This window comes from Egretta garzetta, unplaced genomic scaffold, assembly GCF_000687185.1.
Source record: "Egretta garzetta isolate BGI_Z169 unplaced genomic scaffold, ASM68718v1 scaffold79, whole genome shotgun sequence".
In the NCBI taxonomy this organism is placed as follows: Eukaryota; Metazoa; Chordata; class Aves; order Pelecaniformes; family Ardeidae; genus Egretta; species Egretta garzetta.
In genome coordinates this window covers 3,072,396-3,097,208 of record NW_009260791.1, presented here as the reverse complement: position 1 = coordinate 3,097,208, position 24,813 = coordinate 3,072,396, and the positions used below count along the sequence as shown (strand labels likewise).

The window sequence follows — 24,813 nt, the reverse complement described above, 5'->3', positions numbered from 1 at the left end:
CCCTCCCCCCCCGTCTTCATCCTAGCCTCTTATTTGGCTTGCTAAGGCAGTTCATTGCAAGCAGTTACTTTCACAATGAAAAAGCAGCATTTTCTAACTGTGCACACTTGGAACTTTATCTGCCTTAAACTTACAAGAGCCTGGTAGGAAATGTATTTTGAAAACAGGTAAATACTCTTTATGGGCTGTAGCATTGTATGAAAAACAATGTTACTGTAGCTATCTGAATGTGGAGATGTCTGAAATTACAGTGAACTGGAATTATGTCCTCAAAGTCTGATTCTTGAGCACAAAAAAGGATTCCTTTTGCTTCCTTTATTTGACCCATATATGACATGCCTATATGGGCAAGGACCCCTGTCAATATCTGGACAGGTAGAGTTCACCTGCCTGTTTAATGCCCTTCTGTCTTCTCTGGGAAGATTGACAGTCACTGCTTTTTTTTCATGATCAGTTACAAAACTGTTCTTTCTTTTTCTGTTTGGATAGTACTCTTAGTGGCTGATTAGAAGTGGGTGATAGCTGAAGCTTCTTAATGAAGTTCAGGAGGCTTCATGGTCTCTTTTGATGCTACATTCTCCTGAAAACAATGAATTTTATATTTTGCTAACATAATTGATGGAGTCATTACCACAACAGATTTACAGGCTCCAAGAAAAATCTTGCTGCTTTTCAGATAGAGTTCTATAAAAGGATGATACTCAAGACTTCTGGCTACCATATACCATATCATCTACTCCTGTCACTAGAAATGCAGATTACATGGGCCCATGGCATGCTCAGGGGTTCTGTGACATCTCTGGCCACTAAAATGACTGTCTCCTAGGGCAGGTCATTTTGCTTTTTGCCAGAAATGCTAAGAGATGGATGTTTGGGGCAGAATTGCACACTCTTCCATGTTATTGGCTACCATGCCATCATGGCCTGATGCACAGTCTAGGCTGGGGCTGGAAATTTTTGCTGGATCATCTGCCTGAGTGACAAAGAACAGCAAAAGCCAGTTTGCCAACGATCAATTTCTAGTGGTGATCTTTCTGCTTCTTAGGAAGCATCAGGTATGTTCGAAAACTGATACTGACACTACTTTGTGCTGTGCTTTGAAGCTTAAATCAGTGACCTAGTCATTTGGAGTCAAGGAAAGGGGATAGTTTTCCACTTTAAGTGTTTGTTTTGCAGAACAGCAAATGCAACGCTGGAGAAAATGGATAATAAATTTTGCCACTTAATAATTGGGATGGTCTCATTGACTCTTTAACTTTGATACCAGATGGATGTCATTGCGCTTAGTTATACACATGCTACAACCATAGCTTCTAAACATCCTCAGTGCAATGTAAAAGTATATATTTACGCTGGTAAATTCACTTAAAAGCTTAAAGCACCTTTCCACCAACAACTTTTCATTCTACATTCCCTCTTCACCTCTGTTCTTACTGGTTTGGGAGAAAAGGTGAACTTTGCAGCATGCCCTGAAGGTCCAAATTCTAGTCAGATCAGCTTTAGGCATTGCTCTTACCAAAGTTTAGGCTAGCAGAGGCAAGTACAAGTGTGATACGCAGAGGACATTTTGAAGGATTATAATGGATGCTTTGCAAATTTATATTCCTGTGTTATGTTTTCTTGTAGTGTTACTGGCACTATACTTCTTGCTTTTGGTGTTTTCTCTGCCACTTGCTGAGGCAACACTATGAAGCAAAAGGAAAGCATGTTAGATACCAAAACAATTGGAATTACAGCTTGCACAAGCTCTAATATGAATGACTGTGTAACTGATACTGGGTTGGGACCAACAGATGCTTAGGACATCGGCGCAGTTAAACTCTATTCTTGTAAAGAAAATGAGAAATGTATGCAAGTTTTGTGAGATTCGCAAAAATATTGACTGTTCTGTTTGTTTGCCCAGCAATTTTTACTAATTAATAAGCTCTTCCCTCCTCTTTCCTCTTCTCCCCATGCTGTTGAATTGAAACTACTGATGACGACTATAAAACAGAGGCCAAGTTGAGTTTTCTCATGAACATGATAATGATAGCTGCTTGTTCTAGAGAGCACCTGGGGAAGATTCACAAACCTAGCTGTGAACTGAATCTCTCCTGTTGAGCTGCTCTTCCCAAAAATGTGTTTGGAGTTTTCACTTGCTCTTTATCTTGGGAAGGCTCCTGAATGCCTTGAAATTCCTACTGCATAAGAAAATGGCATTTCAGTGGGAATCTCAGGTTTAACCAAGGCATGTTCCTTTCCTTCCAATCTTACCCTGCAGAACTGAGCAAATCTTTAGCTTATCTGGCTTCACCTTTTTTCCCACTCCCCTCTTCAGTCTCCTTATCGTTTCTTGTCTTTGATTGTTACATGAAGACAGAAAAGCTTAGAATCCTCACTTACATTCATTCTTCTCTCCTTATTGTAGTGAAAGTGACCTGGAGGAAGTGCTGACCTTTTACACACACAAGAACAAGTCAGCAAGTGTCTTCCTAGGAACAAACTCCACAAACGCAAAACCCAGCAGCACCAGTAACCAGTCAGAAAAACAGCCTCAAGGGGGTAAGTGTTACAGGCAGATCTGAGATGATGTTGTCCAGATAAATCCAGTTTAACTTCAGTCTATGGAAAAAGAACAACCCCTCCAGAACGTTATTCAGGTTTCTTGAGATTGCTTTTTTTAACTGACTCTGTATGTGAAGATTAGACTAACTGCACTCCTACCTTCTTTGCCTGAAGTGAAATGGGTGAAATCTGGACTAGCATTTGTAAGGAATTGTATATAATGGTGCATGACTGAAATGAGAAAGTGCCTTCAGTTTGCACAAAGATTTGAAATGAACAGAGAATCCCAAAACCAAAGGAAGTGATGAGAGAAATCAAGGCCTGTTAAATTGTGCTGCCTAAAGTGAGCGTACCCATTGTAGGACAGAGTCTTTTTTTTGAGCCTAATTAGGTGTTCCATGGAAGAAAGTACAGTGCCAGCCATACATATCTGGTAGTCCATGCTATTGTACATGATAGCACAATTGTGATCAATGGAGTTGCATGGTCTACAGTAAATATTAGCAAGAAAGCCCATTGTAACAAGGTTTAAATTCTGCAGTCCTGTTCTAATGATATCACAGTTTGCGTTGTTCTACTTCCTAACTCCTTGGTTTTGTTATAGAGCATCCCGAGGTGATGAAAAAAATAAAAGGTGATCAGCCCAAAAGTTCAGTTGCAGATCTGCCTGCAGAAGGAGCATCAAAAGGCTATAAACCCAAAGAAGTTAAATCAACCTGTAAGTGAACTGGCTTAAATCATCATCAGGAAAAAAATGATGAGTGCATATACTGTTTTTAATACTGGTTTAAACAGAGGTTGGAAGCTTTGGGTTCAAACTGAGAGATTCAAATGTCCAATTTTGAGGAAGATTCTGCAGGTTTTTCTTTTAAACCCAAGAGAAGATACAGTAGAGTGAGCAGTCTGAAAGAGCTGCTCTTCTGTGGGGGAAGGTCTGGATATGGCAACCTTTGAAAGAGGATAGTTGTAATGTAGAGCCTCTTCTTGTCTTTGCTGGTAGATGAGGTCATTTTGGCTTCAGTGTGTCTGAGTAGAGGCATCTTTGGTGTGTTGATATTATCCAAAGGACCTGAAAAGCAGCTTTTTCTCATATAGTGTGCTCATTATCTTTGTGTAGTTCCAGAAGCACCCACCTTCTCCTTAAATGCTGAAGTGAAATTACCTCGGTGCGGCCCTCCTAGCGCTTCTTCCTGTGTTTCTGGTGCCACATTCCAGAGAAGTACCAGTTCCTGGATACCATCTCAGCCTGCAGCCTCTGAAAATTCACAGGTGCCTCGTCACCATTCATTGCCAGCTCCTCCAGTTGGTCCCAGGCTGATTCAGTCCTCATCCCTACTACCCTCCTCACAGAGCACTGCTCCTGACAGCTCTTCTGTCTTCACAAACCCAGTGTCCAGTGAGGCTTCTAGCCTTGCAGGATTACATCGTAGTCATTCTGGTAGCTACACCATTGGCCCATTCTCATCTTTTCAGAGAGCTGCTCAGATCTACAGCCAAAGATTGTCCCGACCATCATCTGCAAAAGTAGGTGAGTATTCTGGGTTGCATAATAACCTGCTAGTTCAGTATAGAGACTGTGTAATCTCTGTTCTGGAGTAGGTAGAAATTTTACATTTCCAGAATTATGATTCTTGTTGAATGGTGCTAAATTTATTACAGAAAGGAGGAGTGAAGGAAGCGGCCCTTGTTTGCCAAAGATGCCCTTTTATTGAGCAAATGAACAGGGAATCATAGAATCGTTTGGTTGGAAAACACTCTTAAGAGTCCAACCATTAATGTAGCACTGCCAAGTCCACCACTAAACCATGTCCCTAAGCACCTCATCCACCCGTCTTTTAAATATCTCCAGGGATGGGGAGTCAACCACTTCCCTGGGCAGCCTGTTCCAATGCTTGACAGCCCTTTTGGCGAAGAAACTTTTCCTGCTATCCAACCTGAACCTCCCCTGGTGCAACTTGAGGCTGTTTGCTCTCATTCTATCGCTTGTTACCTGGGAGACTGACACCCACCTTGCTACAACCTCCTTGCAGGTAGTTGTAGAGAATAAGGTCTCCCCTGAGCCTCGAACTTTGAACTCAGCCGTTGAACTTCTTCAAAAAGAGCTGGGAAATGAAATGTGTATTTTCACTCGATTGTATTGCTGATCTTTTGTTTATCTTAAGTGATTTTAATGTAGTTTTCGTTAGCAGAAGTGCTGTTCTTAGTTCTGTGTTTCTCTATAATGCAGAGAAATCCTTTAACAAAACCTCATAATTGTTGAATACTTAAAGGTGTGTCAAGACCTCCAAAAAAAGAAATATCTGAACGAATCATTACTGTATCTAATTCTCTGGGACCTTTCAGTGCTGCCATATCCAAGAATACCTTAACAAGATCTAGAGACCTCTCATTTATCCTTCTGCTGTAGAACATAGTTGAGCAATGCAACTTTAGAGTCTAAGGAATCTGAAGGGTAGAAGAAACTGGAGGAATTCTATGGATGCAGACTGTAATCTATTAGGAAAGTTTTGGGAACCGCACACAGGCTAACAGCTGTGGTCCTGATAATAGATATGTATATATTTTTTAATTATGGTATACATTTGCTTTAGGTTGTATGTCAGGATCAGTACATGTTCACTAGGGTTGCTGTATATACATCGACAACCTTTCTAGCATTAAAATAAATCTGACTTCCCAGCTGAGTAGCTTATTTAAAGGCATCCATTTCTTTTTAAGGAAAGACACAGATTTAACTTGGGTAATAGCAGCCAGTGTTCTCTGGAATGGGGTGGAATTAGACAAATTATGATAAAGAGAACATGGGTTTGGAATTGACAAACTCAATGGGCAATACCCATGCAGAATAGAAGGCTGTATTCTCCCTAGAATCTGCAGAGAGTATCATACTTGCTTTTGTGCAAGTGATCAGCAGGCTGAGAGTCTGACATACCACTCACTGAGCATATCCAAATATTTGTTTGGTAGGTTTGTGCCATCACAGTCCAAGTGGGCAGCGTGTGGGCTCAACCAGGATGCACAAAGATGCAGAAGATACTTCTTCCCAGGGCAAACGTTATAGTCCCAGTGTGGTAGCAGCGGAACTGCAGCAGCTGGCAGAAAAGCAAGCAGCCTGTCAGTATTCCCCACCAAGCCACATGACTATCCTTACACAGCAGGTATGTAAGCAATGAAGCTGGAGTCCCTGTAACAACAGAGAAGTCTGTCGTGGGTTTCTGTGTCAGCACTGGGCTGGGCTGAGACATGCTGGAAGGAGTTAATCTTACGAAAATAGATTTCTGTCATATTGTTGTTTTAAAGTTTACAGTGACCAGAATTCTGATATTCTGTGAGATGACAAGAACATTGCTAAAGTCCTTTTAAGAAGAAAATGGGACCAGGCAGAGGATTAGAAAATATGTTATAAAAAAACCCAATCCATGCTTGGTTGTCTTAAACAGTAAAACCAAGTCTTCTCAGATTTGTGCTTCCATGTGACTTCTTTCCTCATTCCTCCAGTGTGTCATCACAGTGCTGGGAATGGAAGTCTGCAGAATGGGTTCTGATGTAAATTCTATATTCCAATAACATTGCAAAGATATATTGAAGTACTTACTAGCGTGGGATATGATAATCCTTTTGCTAAACATGGTGGTATAGATCAAATTTACATTGGCTTCTGGTAGAATTCCACTTAGTTTCATGTTTCTTTTTGAGTTATAATGTCCTAAATGGCTACATACATAGTCGTTTTTCTTTATAATATGCTATAGTTGTGTTCATCAAAGGAGTTCAAGTTGGACACTTCTCAGTTAATTAAGCTGCCAACTGGAGGTTCTCCAGGATAGGCACTTTGCCTTGGCAATTAATTTTTTCCCTCTTTGCTTGCTAGGGACAAACAGTTTAAATATCTTCGCTCTGATACTTTGATTTGGAAGTATTGTTTTAACAGTGATGTTTTGCTGAGTTTTCTGACACATGTTTAATAGTTGCAATAGCTGCTGCTATTTGCTTCTTTTTGCTTCTTTCAATTTTATTGTTATATGTTTGGAATTTAGGTATCTGGTTAGATTACTGGCAATATATCTCTTTCAAGAGGTGGGGTGCATTTATAACTCTAAGAAGCTGAATGGATTTTTGGACCCTTCTACATCTAGTTTGAGGTTTTGATCCAGTCTGGGCAGTTCCAAAACTAACATGGGCACTCTGGTCTTTGTAGATAGGTTTTGAGCTTTAGAGGATAAGTCACAAAACCAAAGCATCTTCTTGTTGATGGACTCAGCAGAGAATGTGAGCACTGAATATACCAGTGATGCTGAGGCCTGATCTTGTGTCAGGCCAAACCCTCCTTAGAGAACTTGGTCTTTCAAAGCCTGAAGTGGTATATGGAATATCAGGAGAAGGGACTCACAAGTCAATGAACAGTTCAGAGCTGGAGCTCTGTCTGACAATGAATTTCCTTCCTGAACCCGTGTCCATTCAGATCTAGACATCTGCTCTCTACTGTGATTCTTCAGGCTGTATTTCTGCAATAATACCTTTGCAGAAATGAAATCTGAAGCTTAGTATGAAAATTTGGGTGGCTTAGTTGAGGACAGTTTTTCTTTTAAGCCAATCTGATTCTTCAGTACTGAATTTATGGCATATAGTAATTTCTAAGCTGAGACTATTATTTTAATCATACCTGAAACAGTGATGTTTTGGAAGGTTCATATGTAACTGCAAGGCCCAAAGGAAGATGCCTAAAGCATATGGCTGCTACTTGCACTTTTTTTTTCCTGGACATGTTCTACTCTTCTGTCATCTAAGAGTCATTCTGATTATTTTTTTGACCCACCCTGGCTTTTAAAGTCTGTCTTCCCACAGAACTAAAACTCTTGGTCCTTGTTGCAAGACAAGGCTTGCCATGACAATGAAGGGTGACAAGAGGTATCAGCATGCAATAGAAGCATAATAGTATTGCAGCAAGTGCCTGTACAGGCCCAACTGGAGGAGCCAAGCAAGAATTGGGCTCATTGTTGAGGGACCTGGAACCAGGACATCTGGCGTTGAGCCATTAGGTATGCATGTGGATTAGAAGCAAGGGGATTGAATGAATGGAAGTGCAGGCATTGCAGAGTAGGCTGACAGTTTGGAAAGTGATTTGCAGAAGGATAGATATTGGTGAAACTATTTGTGAGTGCTGCATGGTTATAGCTTTGGGCAGATTTGGATGGAAGATAGGGGCAGAAGAGAAAGAGGCACATGTGGGAGAGGATTTGGTAAAGAGGTGGAGAGAAGTGAGAAGTCAAAGACCATTAGTACGGGCTGAAAGGGGGAAAGACTTGAGATGGAAGTGTTTGGGGACTCTGGGTTCATAGAATCATAGAATGCTTTGGGTTGGAAGGGACCTTTAGAGGTCATCTAGTTAACCGCCCTGCAGTGAGTAGGGACATCTTTAACTAGATCAGATCGCTCAGAGCCCCATCCAACCTGACCTTGAATGTTTCTAGAGATGGGGCATCTATCACCTCTCTGGGCAACCTGTTCCAGTGTTTCACTACCCTCACTGTAAAAAAATTTCTTCTTTATATCCAGTCTAAATCTACACCTCTTTAGTTTAAAACCATTACCCCTTGTCCTGTCACAGCAGGTCTTGCTAAAATGATTGTCACCATCAGGGGGGCTCAGTGGCTTTGAGAGAAGGTTAAAGGTAGGGCTTGTATGAGGGTAATTTAGGTAAACAGGACACTACTTTCCTATGCGTTTCTAGAGAGGAGACTCTGAATTGTTATTTTCCCCCTTTTCACTCCTCTGTTTAAGCCACTTGAAATATAATAGTCGTTTTAAAGTAAAAGCATTCTAAAATAAATTGGCATGAAGGCAGCCCCTGGAAGAGAACATTACTTAGCTAAATAATAAAAATAGTACAATTGTTTAAAGCCCCTCCAGAAACTTGGAGTTAGTCTACCTTGTTGTAATGTAGCTGGCTAGTATGAAAGGGACTTGATATTTGGATATAATTATGTTTAATGGCAAGATTAGGAATATTGATTTGGAGGGTGTGTCTGAAAGAGAGACCTTTGAAAATGCTACTATTGGCATGGACTGTGTTTCTTTTCCAAGAGCAAGAACGTCTGTATGAGAGTTGAATGCATTTGTCTGTGCCTTGGTTCCCTGCGTTGTGCCCAGCTGTGTCTTGGGGGCGGGGGTACTCTGAATACATTACCTCCCTCCAAGAGCAGCTGGGAAGCTTGTTTTCCATTCCCATTCTTGTGAGAATTGCTTCTGGTATCTGTGTAGTGGTGTGGGACTCTGGGGTTCCCAGGAATGTAGCCATAACAGCTGTGCTTGGAAGGATATTGCCATTCTGGTTGGGAGTCCACCTCTGTCACTCTCCAATCCCTGCTATTTTTCACTGTTTCCTACCCACGTCCAAAGCACCTGTTTCATGTTTTCTCTCTTATACTCTTGTATTCTACCCTTTGTATTAAATCAGTTCAATTTATTAAGCCAATTGGTTGCTGAAATGACAATGTTCAAAGGGAAAAATTTTAAGTGTAAGTATCTGATGAGCTTTGAACAAGATATTTAAAGTGTCATCTTAAGAAAACAATATTTTTGTGATTACATCAGCTTTGTCTTGTCAGTCCTCTCCATTCACTTCTGAACTACCAGCTGGGAACTTCACAGTGATACTCATAATGTGAACAGTTCTTAGAACATGGGAGGCGGAGGTGGTAGGAAGGTGAAGCTTTACGGATGTGTGGTTTCATTGCCTTGTACACAGTTTTCAGTTCTCACAGACTCTCACAAGTGTTTGCCTTTCATTAATTTGTATTTTTGAAAAATATTTTCCATTATATCGTATAAAATTTCATCAGTGCATCTTCATGCTTGCACCATGGAGAAAACAAAGGTGCCTTCACAGTGGTATACAATAGAAATACTGATCTAGAACCTGTAAGAATTGTTACTTAATACCCTGCATCACTGTGATGCCTTACTGGTTGGTTGCAGGAATGAGAAAGAGAGATGAATAGAGGGAAAAGAGGAGCAATATTATTCTATCTTGGACTAGAGAAGGAGCAGCTGTTTGGGTACCTTCTGTAACTGTCTGTAATGGTAATTGCAGGAAGGATGTTGCCTTAAGGACACACCGGAGTACGACACTCTCAGGTTATGAAAGATAGATACTCAGCATTACAAATTAATAAATAAAGTGAATCATAGAATGGTTGGAGTTGGAAGGGACTTTAAAGATCATCTAGTTCCAAACCCCCTGCCATGGGCAGGGACACCTTCCAGGTTGCTCAAAGCCCCATTCAACCTGTCCCTGAACACTTTCAGGGATGGGGCATCCACAGCTTCGCTGGGCAACCTGTTCCAGTGCCTTGCCACCCTCATAGTGAAGAATTTCTTCCTATATCTAATCTAAATCTACCCTCTTTAAGTTCAGAGCCATTATCCCTTGTTCTATCACTACATGCCCTTGTAAAAAGTCCCTCTCCAGCTTTCTTGTAGGCCCCTTCAGGTACTGGAAGGCTGCTACAAGGTCTCCCCAAAGCCTTCTCTTCTCCAGGCTGAACAACCCCAACTCTCTCCGCCTGTCTTCATAGGAGAGGTGGTCCAGCCCTGTGATCATCTTTGTGGCCCTCCTCTGGACCTGCTCCAACAGGTCCATGTCCTTCTCATGTTGGGGGCCCCAGAGCTGAATGCAGTACTTCAGGTGGGGTCTCAAGAGCAGAGTAGATGGGGAGAATTACCTCCCTTGACCTGCTGGTCGCACTTCTTTGATGCAGTCCAGGATATGGTTGGCTTTCTGGGCTGCAAGCACACACTGCTGGGTTATTTTGAGCTTCTCATCAACCAGCACCCCCCAGGTCCTTCTCCTCAAGGCTGCTCTCAATCCATTCTCCACCCAGCCTGTATTTGTGCTTGGGATTGCCCTGACACATGTGCAGGACCTTGCACTTGGCCTTGTTGAACTTCATGAGATTTGCACAGGCCCACCTCTCAAGCCTGTCAAGGTCCCTCTGGATGGCATCCCTTCTCTCCAGCACGTCAACTGCACCACACAGCTTGGTGTCCTCTGCAAACTTGCTGAGGGTGCTCTCAGTCCCCCGTCCATGTCACCGATAAAGATGTTAAACAGTACTGTCCCAACACCAACCCCTGAGGAATGCCACTTGTCACTGGTCTCCACTTGGACATCAAGCTGTTGACAGCAACTGTTTGAGTGCGACTATCCAGCCAGTTCCTTATCCAGAGTGCTCCATCTGCCAAATCCATGTGTCTCCAATTTAGAAGAGACAAGGGTGTCGTGTGGGACAGTATCAAATGCTTTGCACAAGTCTGGATAGATAATGTCTAGGGTGAATCTTTATTGTTAAATGTAGCTGTTAGCAATGAATGTCAGTTTTTACTCCTATTATTTGCTTAATAACACAGATTTACAATGTTTTTGTGATTACAAAATTATTATATAAAATCTAATAATAAAGCTGATTTTGAGGTTATGACAAACAGTGAGAGTTATGTACCTCTATCCGTAAGATATCTTTCAAACACTGCCTGACTCTTGCAGTAGTCGCCATCTAACTATAGTACTTCACAGTGTCCAAAAATAACAAGGTGTTCTTCTAGTTAACTACCCAATACCTTTGGGAGCAAGCAACACAGATCTCTATGGAAAATGCATGTACTTGAGGATCCAGCATTAACTTAGTAATTTCATGGTGGAGTAGGATAATAAGGAGGTATCTGAGCTCAAAATGTCGTAAGGAAACATGTAAGAAAGAGAATGCCCCTGTCCAAATTCTCCAAGTTTCAGCTAAATTAGTCTTGATGATAGTACATTCTTACCTGTTTTGTGAAAAATGTGAAATGTATACAAGGGAAAGGCCCATGAGAGTGTTTCAGTCGAGGGCTACAATCAAGTGGAGTTCAACATGTCTATTCTGTTTGAACAGCTGCCTAGCCAGTCAGAATGCATATATTAATTAGCAGTGAACAGTCTTCTAATTTGGAACTAGCTGCAACATGTGCTGCTTCTTGCGTGTAAGTTAGGAGGACATAGGGAGGGAAGATCTTAAAGGTATTATATGAATGATGTGGTTATTGGCCAGGGAGACACATGGGTATGCCACAGGAAATCAGATTTCCTTAAATATGCTATTGATGGATTAATTTATTAATTCAGTGGGGATATAGTCTAGGTGTGTAGAAACACATTTTGGAGGATGTGAGCATTAGATTATTTATTTTGCATTATTTTGCACTATACTAGATACAGAAGAGATACATTTTCTTTCTGAGTAATGAAGTTAAGCTCATAGGAGAAAAGATAAGCAAAAAAATATTTTGTGAGACTTCTGTGGCTGGATGGTATACATCTAGGAGTTCAGAAATGCAACAGTGAAGCGGCAAAGTTTTTACTGAAAGGTGGGGTCAGTGGTAAAGCTGATATAGAGGACAGAAAGGCAACAAATGTGCTTATCTGTAATAAGGACCCTAAAGTTTCCTGTAAATTAAGGCAGCAAGTCTTGCTTCACTAGCAGATATATCTTAAATTGAAATAAAAATGGAATTTTAATTCACTCAAATAAACATAATTCAGACCAAAAAACCCCCCCCCCAAAACATCCAACCCATGTCTTGATCTATTATAATTCCTCCCACTGAGGAAAACCAGCATCTAGTGGAACTGGTTGTTCTTGTTCAAACTTTCAAGAAAGTTTTTGAGAAGCTTTCAGCGAGGATTATTGAGTAAACCAGGTATCTGTCAGGTGAGAGGTAAAGTTTTGTTATAGATCAAAACCAAATGAAAAGTAAACAAAAGAATAACTATACAGTTTGCTGTACGGCAAGTGGATAACTGAAGATGCAGAATACAGAATGCACATGATAGGGTGTAAAATGAAAGAATTGAAAGGAGGAGATTTGTAATGACTGGCATATTATTACCTAAAGAACAAATATAAAAGCAGGTTATTGCAAGGGTGTGAATTTACAGTAGATTAACTATAGTGTTCATCCATGTGAACACATGCTTGTGCAGCTCACATTTACTACATGAGGTAATTTCTTGTTACCTTCAAATGTGGGCTACAAGTGTCCAGATGGTCAATTACTGTGAAGTTACGTGTGTGCTGTAAACTTAAACTTGAGTCTGCCTCCTGGTGATTTGTCAGTATGTCTGTATTCTTTTGTTGATTATTATGAGAAAAGCTAAGAGAAATTCAACAACTGGGCAAGATAATGGCAGATGAAGTTCGATGTTTACAAATAACTGATTACATGACAAGCCGTAATTCTAACCACTTAAAGTAATAAGCTTTAAATTAATCATTTAGGGAAGAAAAAATGAGTTTTGTTCTGGAAAGCTCAGTGGAGATACCTGTTCTAAGTCAAGCAGTAAAGGCAACAAAAAAAAATTATTAGCATATTTAAGGAACAGGATAGGAAATAGTATGTAATTATGTAAGCATCAACTATGTTGTCTCCCCTGAAAAACTGTTTTAAGTTCTGGTTGCCATTCCTGAAATGAATTCAGGAAAAATAACTGGGATTCACAGATGAGTGACTACAACAATTAACTACAAAATGCATTTTTAACAAGTAAGCTAACATATTGTTTGTTTAGGGAGGAATTAAGTATGGAGGAATTATACAGAGCAGTGGATGACAAGGCAGATAAAGTTGATTTTACTCATGTTTCTCATAATAAGAAGGGGATATTTAGTTTAGTAGGAAGACATCAGAGTAAAAACTGATTATAAAAGTGAATAGTTATTGTCACAGAATATACTTTCCTTCTGAAACTTCCTGCAACAAAATACCATTAAGGCAGAAAGCTTAACAGGCCATAGTTATCTCAGACAGAATAATGAACACTTTGCAAATGATAGATTTTAACATACAGACATAATAAATTAATTTTCCTTATCAATAAGATGTTTCAGTTAGACATGTGGAAACTAAAATTTCTTCCATCTTCTGAAATATGCCAGGCAGCATAGTGAGTTTGCTGGGCCATTGCTCTGAACTGACCTTTTGTCTTTAATACTGAGGAACGTGTGCTATGCTGCTGCTTCTATATTTATGACTTTTTCTTTGCTACATTGCTTTACTGTAGTCAAGCTAAATATTTCTGTTATGATAAGTGGGTTACTGAGACATTTGTGAGGAAACCAGTATCTAAAATTAGCGATTTCCCTAGTTATGGCATGAAAATGATTGCTGGTTATTTTTACAGTGATGATGTCTTTGTCAGCATGTGTAGTGGTTCACCTGCAGTGTTGTCAGTGTGTTAATGATACTCAACTGAATTTTTCAGTTGTCCTGAATTGCATTTCGATTTGCCCATTGCCTAGCATGAGCCTAAGATAGTGAGGGTACTGTGAGAGAATCAAGGCAGATACACTGGGGATGAGTTGGGGAGTGAAGCCTGAAGACACAGTTCAGTAAGCCTCTTTCATTCATTGTACAGGGATTTAATTGCCTTTGTTGCCTTGATTTGTGATGGGGACCTTACTGGCTACTATGTTACTTCTGGACAGCTGGACTAAGAGGGTTTTGGGTTTTTTTTTTTTCATCTGTATTTACTTTTAGCCATTGGCCTTTTCTAATGGGTAGATGGATGAAGGCTGTGACCAAAATAATCCAGACTTCTTTTCTCTCTGCCATGGTCCTTACCAGGTGTTAATCCTAAAGTCTCTATTTCATGTGTGTTTAGCATAAAATATTGCCGTATGCTTGTATTGCAGGACTTTCTATGGAGGGGACATGAAAATGCACAGCATGTGTGTAGATCCAGAGCCAGGTGGCTGGATCCTGGATACATATGTGTTTTTTCTTTGGGAATAGCATGCTACTTCTCTATGAAATATGCTGTAAGGTAAAAAGAAGGTTTTCTGCTGCAATGCTGGGTCTGTGTGAGGTCCCTATCACTGGCTGGTGTGGGGGGCTGCAGCTGATATCTACCAGGCTGTAGTACTTTGTTGTTATTAATGCTAGTGAACTGAAGAATGTGTTGAATTGGCCAGCTTCACCAGGAGGAGGAGGAAGAGAAGGAGGAGGGGAAGCCTGGTGGGAGCTCTGCCCCTCTCTGTGAGGGAGAATGTGAGATTTCAGGACCCAGCTATCATTAGGAATAGCTCCAATTCTTTTAGCCAGGGAGTTTAATCACAGGGATAACATCAGACCACCCAGGCAAGGGCTATACTGAGCTGCCTCCATCTCTGCTATGCAGCCAGTCAGTGCCCAAGATCCAGCAGCCAGGATTCCTGCAAACATGCTGTCAGATCTGTAGGAGAATGCAGCACTCTTCTCATTTTATATTTTTCATTTAGACAGAATGTGGAAATTAGCAAGATGCAGATGAGTTTACTAAACCTAAGGACAGGGGAGAGGGAGTGAGGAAGAATTGGAACGGGCACTTTGCAGTGCCCCAGGGTGACCTTGTGGGAATAGTGTGCTACAGGAATCCTGAAATAGTGAGCTTCAGCTTAGCATTAGCTACAAGAATATTTGAACCCACACTACTTCTCAGTTACCTGTCTCAGTTAGACAGTGTGGTACCCTGGCCTTCCTTGTCCTCAGCAGAGGAAAAGTGCTACAGAGCAAACTGCCAGTGTGCCAAAAGACGCTGTACAGGTCCCAGTGGGCATCAGCTCTTGCAGTTCTAGACCTGAGCAGCGCAACACAGTGACTGCAGAAAGACCATTAAACTTGGTGTGCAGCAAATATTTGCAGAAATTTTGTGGGGCTATTTTCCCTACCAAAGGGTTTTTTTCAGTGTTAGTCCTTTTGACTCAGCCCACTCTATCTGAGTCTTAATCAGATTTATTTTTCTTATGTAACCATTTGATTGCCTTTTACCCTTCCACTGATGGGGAAGGGAAGCGTCAAGGAAGGGAAGCGTCAAGGAAGGGAAGCGTCAAGGAAGGGAAGCGTCAAGGAAGGGAAGCGTCAAGGAAGGGAAGCGTCAAGGAAGGGAAGCGTCAGGGAGCAAAAGCGTCAAGGAAGGGAAGCGTCAAGGAAGGGAAGCGTCAAGGAAGGGAAGCGTCAAGGAAGGGAAGCGTCAAGGAAGGGAAGCGTCAAGGAAGGGAAGCGTCAAGGAAGGGAAGCGTCAAGGAAGGGAAGCGTCAAGGAAGGGAAGCGTCAAGGAAGGGAAGCGTCAAGGAAGGGAAGCGTCAAGGAAGGGAAGCGTCAAGGAAGGGAAGCGTCAAGGAAGGGAAGCGTCAAGGAAGGGAAGCGTCAAGGAAGGGAAGCGTCAAGGAAGGGAAGCGTCAAGGAAGGGAAGCGTCAAGGAAGGGAAGCGTCAAGGAAGGGAAGCGTCAAGGAAGGGAAGCGTCAAGGAAGGGAAGCGTCAAGGAAGGGAAGCGTCAAGGAAGGGAAGCGTCAAGGAAGGGAAGCGTCAAGGAAGGGAAGCGTCAAGGAAGGGAAGCGTCAAGGAAGGGAAGCGTCAAGGAAGGGAAGCGTCAAGGAAGGGAAGCGTCAAGGAAGGGAAGCGTCAAGGAAGGGAAGCGTCAAGGAAGGGAAGCGTCAAGGAAGGGAAGCGTCAAGGAAGGGAAGCGTCAAGGAAGGGAAGCGTCAAGGAAGGGAAGCGTCAAGGAAGGGAAGCGTCAAGGAAGGGAAGCGTCAAGGAAGGGAAGCGTCAAGGAAGGGAAGCGTCAAGGAAGGGAAGCGTCAAGGAAGGGAAGCGTCAAGGAAGGGAAGCGTCAAGGAAGGGAAGCGTCAAGGAAGGGAAGCGTCAAGGAAGGGAAGCGTCAAGGAAGGGAAGCGTCAAGGAAGGGAAGCGTCAAGGAAGGGAAGCGTCAAGGAAGGGAAGCGTCAAGGAAGGGAAGCGTCAAGGAAGGGAAGCGTCAAGGAAGGGAAGCATCTCGCTTTAACTAGGAAGGGGAGCAAGAAACAAGGAGATGAAGTCTGAGGGATATTTTTCTTTTTCACACAGCTCTGCACTGCTGCAGCAGGGCCCCATCTCCTCCTGATCCCCAGGCTGTTCACACAGGAGCTGGAATTACTTTTAATACTACTGATTTGTAGCATCAGCAGTAATATAACTGGTCTCAGCAGAGGTTGTAGGAACTGAAAATGTCAATGTAGCTTTGGCAGTGCTAAAATTCCCTTCTGCTCTGAGGCTCCAAAGGGAATAGGAGCAGAGGCTTTTGTTATGATGCAGCAACATCTGCAGAGAGTCACCACATGGGCCAGACTGAGCAGTTAGAACTCTTGTTGTGGGAAAAGATTACGCCCTGGTTATCAAACGTTTGGCAGGACTGTGCCTTATCAAAATCACTCCCACTGGGAAGTTTTGAGGCAGAGTGTGTCTAAATGAAAGCCTGACTTTTTCAGGAGAGCAAAGAGGGGAGTTCAGTCATCCACAGCAGCAACACTAACTTGGGTTTTGTTTTTTTTTTTATTGTTAAATGGATGCATACGCTGGAGACACTACAAAGGAATTTGCAAGTTTGTCAGGTTTCCCAGGAATGTCTCTGGCAGGTCTTTGTCTGGAACGTTTTCTGGAGACTGGAACACTTGTGCTCTGTGTGCATATGTATATCCTGTAAGCTGGTAAGCTTTGCAAGCAGAGAAAGAATGTCACAGGCCTTTGGCCAGATCAGCTTTGGTACACACACAGATTTCACACTTCCCAGCCTGTTAGCCCTCCTTCTGGCTGGTTGCTCCTGCAAATTCAAATCTGTATGTAAAATGAAGGTGTCTTAGTATGGGGTGTGGTCAGCAAGCTGGCCTGGGTAACAAAAAGGTAGTGCTGGAAAAATCTGTTTGTATTACATGGTTTCTTCGAGGAATTTGTAGTTGGTATATTTTGTGCCACTATTCAGATAGTAAAAGTGTGTGTGCGTGTGTGTGTGTGAGAGATTTGTGGTTTGGGGTTTCCTTTGCATCTTAAGGAAAGAGGCAGATTAAGATCCTGTGATGTTTCCTATACTGGGGTGGCCTGTTGGATTCCAGTATCTCAGTGCATTAAGGAAGGCAAGGCAGGTGGACAGTTTCCAATAGTACTGGAAGACCTGGGTGCTCTGTTAGACCAAGTCATGCTAGTCTGCATTAGATCACAGATGTACATGGGAGCTCTGCAGTGAAGCCAAGAAAATGCAACACCCAGACTGGGGAGAGGCCAGATTAGCGGTGAATATTTATATTGTTGTAGCATCTAGTCATTGTCATCTCTGGAGGCTGAAAGAAGAAAATTATAACTGAAAGAATGCAGCGAATTTTTTTTTTTTTAATGGCAAGTTGATAGCTCTTTCACTCTGTTCCTGGGAATATAAATATTTCACTGATATAGAAAGCTTCAGGGGTATGTATGTCTGAAGAAGTCTTGGCAGGTGAAAATATAGTGACTACAGAAGCCAGGGTAATGGAAGAAAAGGAAAATTTCTTTTACAAGCTATTGGATAAAGATGGCATTGCTGGATGAATGGTAAGTAATAAAATGGAAAATTAGGGATTGACTAAGGGTCTTGAAGGAGTCAAACTGAGCACGCAGAAAAAAAATAGATCAAAAGGCAAAGGAGAAGATGTTACAAATGGTGAAACATTTTACACGTTTTCAGTTTTCTAGTGGAATGCTTCCTTCTTCGAGCTTATGGTATAGAATCATAGAATCATCCAGGTTGGAAAAGACCTTTAAGATCATCAAGTCCAACTGTTAACCTAACACTGCCATCCTACCACTAAACCATGTCCCTAAGCACCTCATCTATCCTTCCTTTAAATACCTCCAGGGATAGGGACTCCACCACCTCCCTGGGCAGCCCATTCCAGAGCCTGACAACCCTTCCGGTGGAAAAAATTTTTTCTAATGTCCAACCTAAACCTGCCTTGTCGCAACTTCAGACCATTTCCCATCGTCCTATCGTCCATTACCAGGGAGAAGAGGCTGACCCCCACCTCCCTACAGCCTCCTTTCAGGTAGTTGTAGAGGGCGATAAGGTCTCCCCTCAGACTCCTCCAGGCTAAACAACCCCAGTTCCCTCAGCTGTTCCTCGTATCATCTTGTCCTCTTTGAGGCATCAAAACCTAAAGATTCTGGTCTGATCATAAGGTAGAGGAGCCAGTGATCTTATATGTGTATTACCATGATCACTGTCCAACTGTTCTTTAAAGGAAAAGGTTTGATGTTCATATATACCTCTGAAACTTGTTGATAGGGTACATTGTGCTGAAAACCCTGTGGCGTTAGGTCTCCTCCTGTTTCAGACTGTGAACTTTTTATCATATTGAAGGTTTTTTGGAAGAGACGATGAAGCAGGCCTATGATAACTGCATTCTTTTGGCATCTCTCTTAGTCATGATCTTCAAAATATGTCTCGAACTCTGGATCCCTTTTCCTCCTCACCAGTCAGAAAGATCCAAATGGAAATGTAAGATGTGTGAACTGGAGAGGATGCAATTGTGGCTCCAAGTAAGAGAAATGGTCTTTAGACTTCGTAGGTCTCCACTCCCCAGCACTATATAGGCAACAGGATATGACTGGCCTCTAGCAGAAAAATACTAAAACTGCCAACTGGGGAGTGTGAAGTAGGCATTTTTTTGTAGTGCATTGCTTGCTCAGTGTTGTAATACGCTGACCAGTGAAACTCTGGATCTGCTGTTCAGGATGTTGGTAATGAAAATTTAAGTCGCTTTCCCACTTTCTGCCAAGAGGGGCAGAGTAACAACTTCTAGTGATGATGTGTCCCTGTTCACCCTGGTTGACTCCTGCTAACTAGCAAAAGGAACACTCGGGCTTTTAAGAGGCTTTTCCTGAATCTGTGGAGGCTGATCTGCAGCAGTGATTTTTTTTTTTCCTTTAATTTTTGGCCATTGTTAACATTTGCTGCTTTACCTTATTTGAAATGTTAGACAAGATCAAAATGAAATTAAAATACTTTATTATAGAAAAAAGGTTCTTGAACATGATAATGGCAAACTATTGAAAGAATAGCATAATGTAGATCAGAAATGTGAAAGATACTAAGCTCCTCTTCTGACTCTTGCTTGTGATTTCTTAAAGGTACTATACAATGGGTCTTTGTAGGATGCTATTCATTAGAAACAAATTCTGTCCTGGAATTTTCTTTCTTCCTATCTGTATTTAGAGATTTCATATGTCCTATTTAAATTATAAAGCAGATTAACAAAACCAAACCCCTCAACTCTTATATCCAGCACTTTCGGGTATCGTTCTATATCGTGGCCTTTCTTTCAAACTTGAATTTGTTCAGAAATGGATTTCTCTGAATAAAGCATGACCATAAAGACTGATTCTTTTAAGCTTATGTGTGTCTGCTGTCAAGAAAGCAAGTGTATTGCAGTCATAAATTTACCTTGTAACACTTAAAAAGAAAAAAAGAGGGTATTTTGGCATTATGCAATAATTTGTCTTTTGGCTTACTAGCATTGTATCAAACTAAGTATAACAGTACATATGTATGCTGTTAAGTTTTCTAATGCAAGACTGTCGATATGGCTGTGACAACCCATGTGTTCTTCCCTCCCCTATTTCTTGATGTTAGATAATAACTAGAATTACACCAAGCAGGCTCTCCTCCTTCCATGAGAGCTTTTTGGGATTTATTATCCCATTGTGTTCTTCACTCAGCATGTTCCTTTCAGCTTGTGACCTTTTTTCTGTCCCCAACAGTTTAAAAATTGTGGCAAAACTTTATGAATCATTCTATCATGAGAGATTAGCTGTGTATTATCTTGCCTTTTACAGACTCCACAGAGAACGTATTGATGTGAGGAAAGGTGTTTGAAAACAGGGATGCTTGAACTGTGCACTACAGCACACACAGGTCCCCTGTCATACTGTCAGTGCCAGAAAAAAATATTCTGAAGTCTCTCACTGCTAGTGGAGAACAGAAATTTTACCAAGCAGGAGGGTTTGAACCCATCTTGATACAAGTCAATGTGAAAACTAAATTTATTCTTGTACATCCACACCAATAACCACCTTCCCTGTTGAGGTCCGCTAGCCTGCCTTTCTTGGTTTTTTGGGGTGTTTTTGTGGTGTGGTTTTTTTTTTGTTTCCCACTACCACAATTTCTGAAGCTGCAAGCTATTCTTTATGGAGACTTTGGTATCTGCTTTGGTCCAGGTGCTATGCATTATCTTTTTTTAAGCCAAAGTAATAATTGATTTGCCTCTAAGTATTTGCCTCTATAAAGGGAAGAATAGAATTTCATCAGGTGCACAGGGGGACTAGTGACTAGAAAATTAAGCCACTCTTGCTGAGCACAGATGTGTTGGGGGGTGGGGCCTGGCAATCCACCAAGGCAACATCCTGGCAAACTAATTACAGCAGCTGAAATGTCTCAGTGCATGGCACAGTAACAAGCAGTAACACCCATTTGGGTGGGCTGGCTGCAGCTAAACCTTACACTCTTGCTGGTGTTCTCTCCCTCATTCTGAGTCCCTTGCCTGTATTTAATCCTGCTGTAGTTTAAACATCTGTCTATCTGAAATGTGTGAAATGTCCCTACTACCCATGCTAAGCTATTTGCTCACCTGCTTTGCTTAGAAAGGCAGCTTTCAAATAAATAATGATGCAGTATTAGAGAGGAAAGCATATTGCATTAATAGAACAGGGGTGAGGTGATGATTCATCAGACTAAATGGTTCTTGGTATCATGATCATGAGGAGAGAGAATTGGATAAAGTCATCTTCATTTCATGTGTTGGATGTGTTAGCAAAGTTGTGATCCCTGTTGCTGGCAAGCTAAGAATTGTATATATCCTATTTCATTTAGCATGCCGGCCTCTGCCTCATTTGCCATTCTTGCTTCTTTTCAGACAATAAGCTCTTTGTGGCCAGAAACTGTCATTGTTAGGTATTTGTATAGTGCCTGGCACAATCAGAACTAAACCTAATTTGGAGTTTTCTGTTATTGCAATGAAAATGCTTTAATTTTTAATTAAATTCTACTGAAAACAGCAACATTTAAGGGTGAGGTAGAGGCATCAAAATGATACGTAATGTTGTTTTCCATATAAGAAGGGTAGCACTGCCCATTACCAAACTTACCTGATATGTCCCACTGTAAGACCTTGGTTTAAATTGCTTGTAATGTTCTGAAACTATCCATGTGGACTCATGTTTTCAGTGCTTAATCTTCAGTTTTCAGAACACTTCAGGCAAGGTGAGGTGTTCCAACCAAGACTAGATAAAAAAAAAAAAAATATTCTGTGCATTTTAGTATCTGCAGAACTTTTATTTTAAATCTCTGGATCTCCCATGCTTTGGAATAGCAATTTGGAATTTAAAATTTTGTCCAAGCTTGATTGCACAGTAACTATCTGAAAGCTTTGGGTGAAACATACTCAGTAGCACCTCCTAGAGCTTCTCAGTTTCTTGCAGGTTCCCTCCACACCAAGGATGTGAAGCTGAATTTCTTTGTGTTCACACCTCTAGAGTATTGAGGCTTGAGACCCCATTCTCCTATGTTATCAGTGACCTGGTATGGGTTGGGTTGGGAGCCTGTCTGACTTGAATGCAGAATGAGTGGGAATTCTGCCAAGGTGTGGAGAACAGCTAGGACAAGGAAGTTGTGAAATTTGGACCTGGACATAACTTGGGAGAGGACACTGAGAAACATTTGGGTGAAAGGACAGAAATGGAAGGAATGGCTGTGTGGTAAATGTGGTCCAATGAGGAGCCCACATTCTGGACTGGGTAAAGAAAGAGGTTGGCAAAAGGAGTGGGCTTTGCTGGGGAAATAAAACTAGAACCACTTGGATATAGGGCATGTGAGCAACTGGAAGAGGAACTAAACAAAAGTGTGGGAAAACAGATCAAATAACTACTCCAATGGAAATTTCCAGGCCTGAAATGGTGTGGCTCAGGGGCCAGAAGTAGTGGGGAGGCCAGTGCTGGAAGTCTGCAAGAATGAAACTGGACTGAGCAGAATAAGGAGCCTGAAACATGGAAGCTGGGACTGACTAGGTGAGAATAATGACACCCAGACAAGAAGCAAGAATGGGAAAGGATAGAGCTGAGAAGGGATGAGACAAAAGCACTTGCTTTTGGAGAAGGGGGCAGAAGACCTACTGCATAACCACTATAACTTAATCCTGTCCGGAACTTGAAGTAGGAGTTAAGATTTCTGAACTTACAAAATGCTTAGATGCCTTGTACTACTAAACCATAGGAGTGGCAACATACTGTGTTGCAAGTTGCAATGTTAGTTCATGTTCCAGAGCTCAGTTGGAGGATGCAAAGTCTGCAGTCCTGCACAAGTCTATTGTAGGTATGAGTGTAGCATATTGAAATGAAGCTGGTATGTACTCGTTTGAGTAATTACATACAAATTCTGGTAAAAGAGCATTGTTAAGATCTCAAAGTGGGAATTCACAAGCTATGTTTGTCACACTTAAGTGACTTAATAAGCATCACTTTTGAGATCTGGAGCAGATGCAGGGCTGGTTGTTAGACTCTTCTTTCTGTCTGTGTCCTATGTCTCATTGGCTATATGCCTTCCAGTTGCCGCAGAAGCAAGCAGGGGCAATACAGATAAGTCTTCCTTGCCATATGACCTTAATCTTGGTGCAGAACCAGGTCTGTTCTGTCCTCCTTAAAAGCACCATGTGATTATGTAATTAAAGGCAGTAATAAACTTAATTCTGGCAATTTACACTGCTGTAGTAGATACCATTATGTTACGTATTTAGGCTCTCTTAAACAAACCAACAGGTAGTGTCTGCTTGCAGAGTTTGATCTTTCAAGAAGATAAGCAACACAAGAAGAATGCTTAGAAAAGAAACAATGGAATACATTTTATATGCTTAAAAATGCACAGATAATTATTTTTTTTTTAGAGCTTGATATAGCAAACATACAACTAGCATGATTTTAGGCTATCATTAACTAGTGTATTTACTTGTGGAAGTTGTTGGGTGAGAAGTTTTTCATGTGTGGTAGAGTTTGGTTTTGAATGTTTTATCCAAGGTACATATGCGGTTGGGTTGGGCCTGTATGTATGCATAGAGAGGGGTAGAGAGAGGACAGATGCATATGGCTGTCTTAGTAACACAGCTCATGATGACTGGGCAGATGCTCTGGTCTCTGCTCAGGGTAGTACGAGCTTCTAGCTTCTGATTAGTGCATGTAAAATTAATTTTTCCCTTGACAGGAACATGATGTTGCTTTCTTACTTTGAGATTTTTGCCCCATCTTTGTCCTTTTCCTCCTTTGTTCGCATGTGAATGGAAGGGTTGTAGTTTTAATGCTGGTACTTGAATTCATCTCAAGCATGGTGGCTGTTGGTGTCATCTCTGCCACTGCTTTATGCAACTAGCACAGTATTTTTCATCTAAAGATTTCCCTTCTCTTAGCAGTATTACTTTACTTAGTATATACTCTATCCAGTTTATACTCTATCCAGTTTACGTAGTAACACCTTTTGCTCTTTTCTTGTTTGTAATTGTTTCTGATGTCTTTTTTTTTTTTTAATTTTTTTTTATGTCTTTTTTTTTTTTTAATTTTTTTTTATGTCTTTTTTTTTTTTTAATTTTTTTTTATGTCTTTTTTTTTTTTTAATTTTTTTTTATGTCTTTTTTTTTTTTTAATTTTTTTTTATGTCTTTTTTTTTTTTTAATTTTTTTTTATGTCTTTTTTTTTTTTTAATTTTTTTTTATGTCTTTTTTTTTTTTTAATTTTTTTTTATGTCTTTTTTTTTTTTTAATTTTTTTTTATGTCTTTTTTTTTTTTTAATTTTTTTTTATGTCTTTTTTTTTTTTTAATTTTTTTTTATGTCTTTTTTTTTTTTTAATTTTTTTTTATGTCTTTTTTTTTTTTTAATTTTTTTTTATGTCTTTTTTTTTTTTTAATTTTTTTTTATGTCTTTTTTTTTTTTTAATTTTTTTTTATGTCTTTTTTTTTTTTTAATTTTTTTTTATGTCTTTTTTTTTTTTTAATTTTTTTTTATGTCTTTTTTTTTTTTTTTTTTTTTTTGCCTCTTTAGTTAACAAACCTGAACTTGGCAAGTGGAACTATAAGCAAGGGAAATGCAGCTGCTACAGAGAGCTACCGGTCACTGCTCAACAAAAGAGGGCCATTGTGGGCTGTTCAGTCAGACACTCATATAGCTGATAAAAGATCTGTCTCTTCAGCAGTCAGGTAAGTTAAAATTGCTGCTCCAGCCTGTTGAAGAAGAATGCAATGCACTCAGGAGCTCATTTGTAATTTGTGTTTGGCTTCTTGCTCAGGAGATAACATCTAAGGGCCTAGTACTGGTTCTTCTCAGGAGCAGCCTAGAAACTAGACCTATGAAAATAGAGATATGTTACCAGAGCTGGCAG

At 40.8% G+C, this 24,813-nt stretch overlaps 1 protein-coding gene across 25 annotated transcripts in view; it reads left to right on the top strand.

Annotated features, from left to right (window-relative positions):
- Positions 1-24,813, top strand: part of TTLL5 (tubulin tyrosine ligase like 5) — a 152,924-nt gene that overhangs the window by 61,172 nt on the left and 66,939 nt on the right. For 17 of the 25 annotated variants that reach the window (XR_004842984.1, XR_004842983.1, XR_004842985.1 and 14 more), the window contains 5 exons: positions 2,408-2,541; positions 3,149-3,262; positions 3,662-4,072; positions 5,512-5,702; positions 24,477-24,631. Coding sequence is in view for 19 of the 25 variants with exons in the window: in XM_009646667.2 (XP_009644962.1) it covers positions 2,408-2,541; positions 3,149-3,262; positions 3,662-4,072; positions 5,512-5,702; positions 24,477-24,631 (1,005 nt within the window). In the remaining 6 variants the exon portion in view is untranslated. Of the gene's footprint in view, positions 1-2,407; positions 2,542-3,148; positions 3,263-3,661; positions 4,073-5,511; positions 5,703-7,374; positions 7,931-21,874; positions 21,922-22,338; positions 22,460-24,476; positions 24,632-24,813 lie in introns of those variants that run through there. The other 8 variants (XR_004842987.1, XR_004842986.1, XR_004842988.1 and 5 more) reach the window with 8 other exon arrangements.